At 40.9% G+C, this 9,386-nt stretch overlaps 1 protein-coding gene across 1 annotated transcript in view; it reads right to left on the bottom strand.

Annotated features, from left to right (window-relative positions):
* Nucleotides 1-7,631, bottom strand: part of LOC146454870 (uncharacterized) — a 234,341-nt gene extending 226,710 nt beyond the window's left edge. The window contains exons 1-3 of the mRNA XM_085094976.1: nucleotides 7,464-7,631; nucleotides 6,745-6,984; nucleotides 4,488-4,608 (exon numbers count right to left, since the gene is read on the bottom strand). Of these exons, the coding sequence (XP_084951102.1) occupies nucleotides 4,488-4,608; nucleotides 6,745-6,984; nucleotides 7,464-7,575 (473 nt within the window). The 5' untranslated portion in view covers nucleotides 7,576-7,631. The remainder of the gene's footprint in view (nucleotides 1-4,487; nucleotides 4,609-6,744; nucleotides 6,985-7,463) is intronic.
* Between the last annotated feature and the right edge of the window lie 1,755 nt (nucleotides 7,632-9,386).

The following is a 9,386-nucleotide window of genomic DNA, read 5'->3' on the forward strand; positions in this document are numbered from 1 at the left end:
GCGATATCGGCTTTTGGTTCATCATCCACCAGTGCTTTCTCCGAGGTAAGGTGCAAGAAGAAACCTGCTGTTAAGGTTGCTATAACTACTTTAGCACACATCAATCATTGATCTTGAACTGGATCATTTGTCACCGTGGTAGAATGCATTGTAATAAATTGAATAATGGTTTGTTTTAGATGTAGTTACTCAAGTTGTAGATCGAGACGATTCGACTGCTTACTACTAGTCTTCATCAGGCAATGAGGTCAACTGATCACGCTTCAGTATTTATGTCACGAAGGTCTGATCCTGCAAGTGCTGCATACAGGGTCTGCTTTACATCCGGTTAGCTGTGAAATAGGACTTCTGAGTTAGAACCTAGTCCTTCGTGACGCACTTGACTTGAGTATCCATACCATATCTTGTCTGTTGCTCTCTTACTGACAACGCTGACCACTGATAACAGCGTGGTTGTCTCTCAAGTTTCTCCGCATGGTCTACTGAAGCTCTGTCAAAGGACTTCTCGTTTCGCACCGTAGAGAGTGCTCGTGTTGGCCACAAGACTGACCGCTTCCATCACGTCTTGCTGTCGTATGATGTCATCATGTCCCGTTGCGGACCCCAGGGGAGACATGCTTGAACGTACAATCTCTCCACGAAGTCTCATTACCATGCCTTTTACACTTTTGAAGTTATGGAGGGGATTCCCTCCCCTTCTCCATCGTCAGAAGACAAAAAAGGAAAAAAAGACCAGGTCTAGATAGAGTTTGGGCTATGCTGACATGCCAAGGAATATATTGCGTTTACTGAATCAAACACTTTGGTTTTCGCGGATAACCAAAACTGATAACTCTTCAGGTCGCTCTAGGACGTCGACCCTTGCAGCATCTTTGTTGAAAGAACGCCGGTATGTGGGCCTTCCACTAAAGATTTGCCTGCTTTACAGTGAATACAAACTCCTGTTTAAGTTCGTGTAGCACATCAAGTGTCCTGCGACATCGGAATGTTTATCACTAGAGAGCTGGCGACGCAGCGTGTCTGATGAACGTGTTGCGCGAAACAGGGCGCCTGTCTCATGTGGTGTTATTTCTTAGTATGTACTGACAACAGCCACCTCTGTTCACCATCAGAGTTCGCCCGCTTGCATTTTCCGATGAGCGTTTTTGCTGAGACCTAATAGGGCTGACGTCTGAAGATACCAAGTATGAATTTACTGCGTCTAAAGGCCTAAATGTAGCTCCTGATGTAATATAATAAAGTTATTTTATCTTCTTAATCTGAACTGCGTAAAAGGACAAGCTAAAGGGAGTCAAAGGGAGTCCTATGCAACATAGGGCTCGGGCTCCAATGCTTGCAGTTTCTGGCCTGTTATTGGTATCGTCTCACTAGCATCTACAATAGGCCTGCGGTCACGGCATCACTTATTGATTTATGTAGTGATTAGCTCAAAGTTCAAAACACCAGCGACAAAAAAGACAAATACTAGTCACGTCTGCATGGGTTATACTCCCACGCGGTCGCTTTTAGGGCAGCAGGTAAAACGATGTCCCCGAAAAAACGACTGCGTGGGATGGGAGCAGACTTCGTTTGTATTGCACTGTTTGCACTAAATTGGCCCATTGTTCGCAAATCAGTTACAGAGGAGGGCAGCGTATATGACAAAATAAAGGTGTATTAACCGAAAGACAGTACACCAGTTTGTCGCAAAAAAGCTATGGATCGGACTTGCCCATCTCACAGTCTGCTTTTCTTACCTTCTCAGTATTGCAGCATGTTTATACAGCCTTGGTGGATCTCGTCCCCTGCACCGGCTAATTTCCCACTGAGATGTGATAGGCAGGAGAAATGGCCTACTTCAGATTGCAGATCGCAATAAGGTCTGCCACGATCACAGACGATCGCAGAAGATAGAACCATGTTCTATCTAAAGGCTGGTTTCCATATGATCGCGGATCGCAGATCGCAATAAGGTCTGCTATCGTCTACGATCATATGGAAACTACTTCTGCGATCGTCTGCGATCCTGCGATCGTGATCGCAGACGATCGCAGAAGATAGAACCATGTTCTATCTCCTGCGATCGTCTGCGATCAATTGCGATTGTTTGCGATCTGCGATCCGCGATCATATGGAAACCAGCCTTTAGATAGAACATAGTTCTATCTTCTGCGATCGTCTGCGATCACGATCGCAGGATCGCAGACGATCGCAGAAGTAGTTTCCATATGATCGCAGACGATCGCAGACCTTATTGCGATCTGCGATCTGCGATCTGCGATATCATATGGAAACCAGCCTTAATACGTGAACAGTCACGTTTGCATGTTCAAATAACTTTAAAGGAACTAGTTTCAGACGTCCTAATGTTTGGATTTATTTATTTATTTATTTCATTTTAGCCATCAGATTATGTAAGAAAAACTAATCACTCCTCAGTAAAGACAGTAAAGGAAGCCGTTGCGTGACCGAAAAAATATCAAAAACAGTCGAAAATGGAAGATTGTAAAGCTCGGCTGTTTCTGATATGACCGTGGAGAACTTTAAAATTAGGCATTTTTGTTAATATTTTCTTTGAAACCGACAGGGTTTTGTTACCGTCAAAGGATTTTTGCTCATTCAATTGGCATTTGCCTAGACTTGCTTACAAGTCGAGCTTAGAGAGCACGAAGCGCGATCGTCAGAGCTCGAGGGAGCGAGCGCGGAGCGCGAACGAGCGAGGTCCAGCCTGAGGTCCATTCAATGAGGAGCGAGCGAGCGACTTTGAGAAAGTCTAGCATTTGCCAAGAGACGTGAATGTGATACCAGCTAGAGTCATTAGTCAATAGGGAGATCAATTATCAACCCTTCGAGCCATGATGGCTTTGTATGATACATTACGCCAAGAAACTGATACTTAGATAACATCTTATTCAAGGTGAGCTAAATATGAGCTTCCTGTTCTATGTTCCATCGTAATATTGAGGGAAACAAGAAAAAAAATTACAAAAGTCTTCGGCGATTTTGACGGAAACATGCTTATTGTTTACCGTTGTTGACAGATTAAGGTTGCAGTTATCGGGATTTTGAGAGCATTAGGTCTCAGCGCTGATAGAAAGCCCGAAACTAATTTTTAAACCTGGTTTTAGAACGGCATTTCGTCAATCAAGAATTCAAAATATCAAGTGATCCGGTGTTTTACCGGGTAGGGAAACTCTCTCCTGAAAAAGTGCGCCAAATTGAGAATTTCGACTGAGCCAATCTTAGTAATTATCATTACCTTCCCCATGACCTTCAAAACTAAAGTTGATATCTATTATTGGCCTCAAACGATTCGTAAACACTTCAACTGCACATTTCCAATCTTAAAAGGAGGTTTTTTATCGATGCGAATCAAACAAAGCGATGGGACACGTCTATTTTGGGTGGTCTTCTTCACATGTGGGCCCGAACAGATTTTATTGTTTTTCCGGGTTAAAAAAAAATTTAAGAAATCAAAACCACCACGTTACTAGAACTACCATAGGGTATCCTTAGTCAATTTATGAAGGATTTTCATTTTTTTATCATGTGCCACCCCTCGCTCGGTGTTAGTAGACATTCCCTCTTAAATGCTTAAAGGACACAGGCATAATTACCACAATTATTATAATCTTTTTTCTCATAATCATCATTATGTAGATCATGAACGCCCTTATCATTATGTTTTGATGCGTTCCCACTAAGACATCAAAGATTAAAACAAAAAGAAAGAAAAGAAAAAGAAAGGAGTGCCAAAAAATTTCTATTTTTCATTGTTGCCTCGTTTGTTGACAAAGTAAAATGAATTCTAAAAAAAGGAAAAAATCCCTAAAACTTGGGGTTCTGAAATAAGGGGAATCATCAGCCGTCTTTCCAATGAAAATGTAAGAGCTAGAATTAATTAATCTATTGATGGAACTGGGAACAGAATTTAAGCATAGTAGGTTGAGCATGGAACGCATTATCAAACTGAAGCTCATAGACAACATAGCAAAAGGAGGAAAAAAGTAATAACCAGCTTATGCTTCAATGGATTGGTTCATTGAAATGCGTAAGATAAAAGCTCGTTTTATTCTATTGTGAGATTAATAAAACATCGGAAATAGCGATGTCCTTTTTATAGCAAAAATGTTTTTAACTGATACATATGACACTTCTTTAAAAATTCTTCCTTTCTTTCTTTCTTTCTTTCTTTCTTTCTTTCTTTCTTTGTTACCAGGTGCCAAGTTCCGTCCAGTCAGAGGACGCAAAAAATAATGAGATGTATGAGAGCTGATAATACTGCTGCGTTTAGCCAGTGGATAGCTGGCTTGAGTAATTTTCATAAGCCACAAGAAAAAAAAAACTGAATAGAATTTGAATCATCCGGAGTGAAATTACTAGTTTTGTATTAGAGCAAATATTGGTAAATGCGAACAAATGAACGATGAGCGTGGAAGTGTTATTCCGGTTCGAATTTCACCCATGATTGTTTTGTGCTTGTGTTATTGATAGAGGAGCGTTCTTACAGGAATCCAGTATCGGTTGGTAATGGTCCAGGAATAGACGTCAGTTGTTTCCCTACACACGAAACATTTATCAAGGCGCGATCGTACCGCCAGGGTGAACAAACACAAGGCTCTGGGCATGCTGATGAAAAAGGTCAACGGAAAGTAAATATCAAAGAGGAGCATTTAACGTGTATTCTTTTTTATTCCTTTATGTGGATATGAATCTCTTAAATTGACACAAAAGGTTAGTGTTGTGTTGATGCTATTGATATGTTAAAAACAGGCCATTTTAAACTCCGTGAACTAAAAAAAGTAGATCACTCGTTCTGCCTGCCTGCCTGTTTTTCTGTCTTTCTGCTTGCCTGTCTGTCTGTCCGTCCGTCCGTCCGTCTGTCCGTCTGTCCGTCCGTCCGTCTATCCATCATTAATCATATCAAATTAGAGAGGTTTTGAAAACTGCGAGCTTGTATACTTTCGAGTTCTCAGAGCGAGTTGACCCCATCCAGTCCTAGAAGGGAGGTGGAGTGTACTATGCACACTCGATCTTTGAGATGTTTACACGATTTGCATATGCATAAAGTTACTTTCACACGATACCACACGAATTTGACACCGGTTCAAAAATTTCACTGGACATTTTGTTCACGCGGAACCGTTCAACATTTTTACTCTGTTCACATGACAAGCCAGGATGAATTTTAACTTTCATCAGACAGCGGTTTCACCAATGGGTAGACCACTTTTTTACTGTATGCAAAATGGCGTCGAGGAAAAGAAAGGCCAACGATGGTAGCGATAAATAGGGTAAAGATTAAACGCCGACAAAGTTGATTTCCCTATTCCGAGTGCTTTAGTAACCTTTAGGTATCTCCCCTCTTCCGTTAAATATTAAAGCTACTTGTTTTTCAACATTCATTGAGGATCTCATAATAATTTGCTACGATGATGTGATTAACAAAATAATAATAATAATAATAATAATAATAATAATAATAATAATAATTTATAAAAAAAATAATCCGAGCAAAATCGAAATTTACAAGTTAAAAGTATAAAAAAGAACTATTAAAAACCTATTTACAATTCAATGCATCATCACTAAAATAATAATAACAATAATAATGATAATCATAATCATAATCATAATCATAATCATAATAGCTTCATTTCTTTAGCGCTCATATCCTGAGCTCATGGCGCTTTACAACGCAACAAATAAAAAAATAAATAAATAAATAAATAGATAAAAATGACTAAAAAAGCCCACTTCTGATATATGAAATTTCTACGTTGGCAACGAGGCTTGGAGGAATTAAACAACAGAAACTTTTCACGCCACTCATCAACCTTCACGATGTTATTAACAAAATTGTCACCCAGTGTTTTCTTTGTTTCTTCTTTTATGGATAGATGTACGGCATTTGTGAATCCGGGTTTCAGACTGTAAAAGGACGCCAGCACAACGTCGCCTTCGTGCTTGGAAAGTTTCGCAGGCCATTTGGAAGATGACATCTTGCATTAAGACCGTAATATTTCGAGGCAAAGCGAGTAATAAAACGACACTTTCAATGTTCGCAATCTAGAGTTTTATCTTTCCTGTATCTTCTTCCAGTTGAGTTACCGAGCACCAATGCAACCATGCTTTTGCGTTACAAAAATTAAGACAGTCAGGATATTAACAATGCGCCTGTCAAATTTTCGGCTTGAAATTCGTCCTCGGGCGCAAATTTGGGGGTCGAATTTTTGAAATTTTTGTACAGTTAGCGTGGCTCCGTGTGAACGTAGCACCTAATCGCACGAATTTTCAACCGGTCGAAAAATTCGTCCGGTACCGTGTGAACATTGCCTTTAGAAGCCACAAAATTTGATGACGTGGAACGTCTTTTATCCATCTTTTTTTTAACAAAGAAAAGAAATTTGCGCCAAGGAATAATCATAGGGGATCTGACGTTTTCCAATTTCAGCCTTACCAATAGAGATGTTTGTAAGATATCTGATTTCGAATATTCACTTAATTCATTATTACTTTTAAACCTTTGAGAAAAAAAAAGTGAAAAAAAAAGCAACCGTTTAACAAAACAAAACAATTTCAAATGTCAAATTTAAAGAGTTTTAGCACTAGAATAGGAGATTGGAAAGAAAACGTTTTCCTGGCACGCCATGCTGATCATTATGGTTCTCCAAGACGACTAAGCATTTTGTAATATACGAAAAAGTGTTGTCAAGAGGGCGAGTTTCTAACCGCATTTTAAAAGAAATAATCTGGGTTACTTACCGTCCACAACTATGAAGTTTCTCTCGTCAGTGCCATATTTGCTTGTCGCCCGGCACGTGTAGTTTCCCTCCTCCTTTACTCGGATGGGTGCAGTGTTTGTTGCATTGACAAGAGTTGTTGAATTCCTTATCACCGCCATATATATGGGAAGAGTTCCGTTGGCTGTGCACAACGCGAACGTGCCCTTTGCGCCTAACGCCCCTCGCACAACAAGAGCTGGTGACACAACCTTTGGTGCAACTAAAACAAGGATGATTAGATTGAAAACCGTTTGTCGTTGCTGACATAACGCTGCTAATAAAAAGACATAAGACTGAATTTAGAAGGTGGTCTTTGTGAAATAACAAAAGGTAGACTGAATTTAGGATTTCAAAAAAGGAAAATTAAGTTGGGTGTAGCAATTAAATGTAAGGGTGCAAACCATAACCATTAGAGATTTCTGCAGACCTGGACGCAAACCTGGTTGTCGTAAGATTTATATAGAAGTGGATAATCTTTAAGCCGCAAATATTTTGCTTTCTCTGCAACTGCTCAAGCAGTTGCCCCAGTTGCTTGTCAAACGAAATTTTCCATTGCAACTTTGTTGCATGGTAAAGTTTAAAATAATAAAACGGTCTTTAAAACAAGTTTATTCAAAGTAAGTAACTGTTCTTTTTTTTTTCATTAATTTCAGTTTACAATTTTAACATCTGTGGTGTCTTCAGCTAATATGTTCTTACCAGGTGAACCAGTGGAGAAGGATAACCGAAATCCTCTTCTTCCACCATAATCATCTGAGAAGAATGTTATTATTGCTTGGTCTCCAGGTACAAAAACAGACTTTCCGGACATCTCACCGCAGTACACTCCGAAAGACCCTTCCTTCTCGTTAGTAATTTTCAAATAGTCAGACCTACAACGAAAAATTTTCTTCACAATCTCGAAAATACACTTCCTAACATACTCGGCTTTGAATTTCGCGGTAAAGAAGTTTTATCCAAGGTTATAGCTCACGTTAACTCAATTGACACGTTTACCACGGAAGGGCAATAATGGCTTCTATGTCTGAAGGCCAATTGTTTTCGTCATAGCTCTATTATAAACGTTCCTAAGCCGGCGACACACCTGGCGATTTTATACGCCGATTGCGGCGAATTTGATCGCCAGCAAAAATCGCGAGCGAATCTCGCCACCGATTGATGCGGACACACTTGGCGATTTTTTTTTTGCCGATAATGTGGCAGCATAGTTGGTGGCAGTTTTAAAAATTCATGTGATAAAATCGCCCAACCTGATAGGTTGACTCGTGATTCACAGTAATGACCGTAGGAAATCGCGGGAACGGACACATTAACCAAATGCCGGCGTATTTAATCGACGATATCTGACATTCCAGATATCGGCGATTTTATACGCCGATCGCGGCGGTCGGCGAAAATCGCAACCGCTGCACCGGGCACACCTGGCGATTTTCGTCGATCGCGGCAATCGGCATATAAAATCGCCACGTTAGCCGGCGACATACCTGGCGATTTTATGAGCCGATCACGGCGAATTTTATTGCCAGCGAAATTCGCAAGCGATTTTCGCCACCGATTGATGCGGACACACTTAGCGATTTTTTTTAGCCAATCGTGGCGACGTGGCAGTTTTAAAAATTCATGTGAAAAAATCGCCCAACTTGATGAATTGACTTTGCTGTAGCCTGTGTACAGCCGCCCGCTCCCTTCAGGAAAAATCGGGGAGAGAGACTCTCTCCCCGATTTTTCCTGAGGGGAAGGGGCGGCTGTACTCAGGCTAACTTTACTGGCGCTTCGCAGCAATGACCTTAGAAAATCGCGGGAACGGACACACTTGGCGAATGCCGCCGAATTTAATAGCCGGTATCTGACATGCCATATATCGGCGTAATATATATATTTAGCCAAGCCTAAAAGCGGAGCTCCAATTTTTTTGATAGCATTTATAGAAATCTGCTTATCGTATGGACGTAGATCCTCATCCTTTCATAAGTTATATATATTCTTAATGCACATGCAGCAAACTCCCCATCAGCAATGTAATACCAGGAGCCCATGATCATCGGCTCCTGCCTCCTGGTAATACAGAGAGCACAATTTTTAAGGCTGATTTGTTGTAACAGAGGGCATTTTTTCTTAATTTTCCTTTCACCGAGCAAGGGTTGCTGATTGGTTGATCTTTGCGCTTGTACCCCAATCTCGTCACCAGAGCCCACGCGCGTTTTTGAATGGGAATGAGATTCCTGTAACCAGGCTTGTGAGCCCGCGAGAATGGGCACCCCCACCAAACCCATGTTTTCGCGAAAAGCACTGGGCTCTGAAATCTGGTTCCAGTCCTTGTTATCTATAGTCTCCTTCGCAGCCGTTATTAGGGTCGTCACACAATGATCCTCCCCACGGAGCGTTGCGTGACGACACTGCTGCGAAGGAGGCTATGTTATGTAAGGTCTTCCGATTCCTGATCCTAGACTCCTAGTACCCGGATCTATCATTTAAAAAAAAAATGGCGGCAATCTCGTTCTCCGAGCCCGCATTAACCTTATCCAGCGGAATGGGCGCTGGATAAGTTAGGTACTTCATATATGGTAATTATTAATAATTACCATATATGAAGTACCTACCTGAGAACGAGCGAAGAGCGAA

Source organism: Pavona decussata, unplaced genomic scaffold, assembly GCF_977016875.1.
Source record: "Pavona decussata unplaced genomic scaffold, jaPavDecu1.1 SCAFFOLD_299, whole genome shotgun sequence".
NCBI lineage: Eukaryota > Metazoa > Cnidaria > Anthozoa > Scleractinia > Agariciidae > Pavona > Pavona decussata.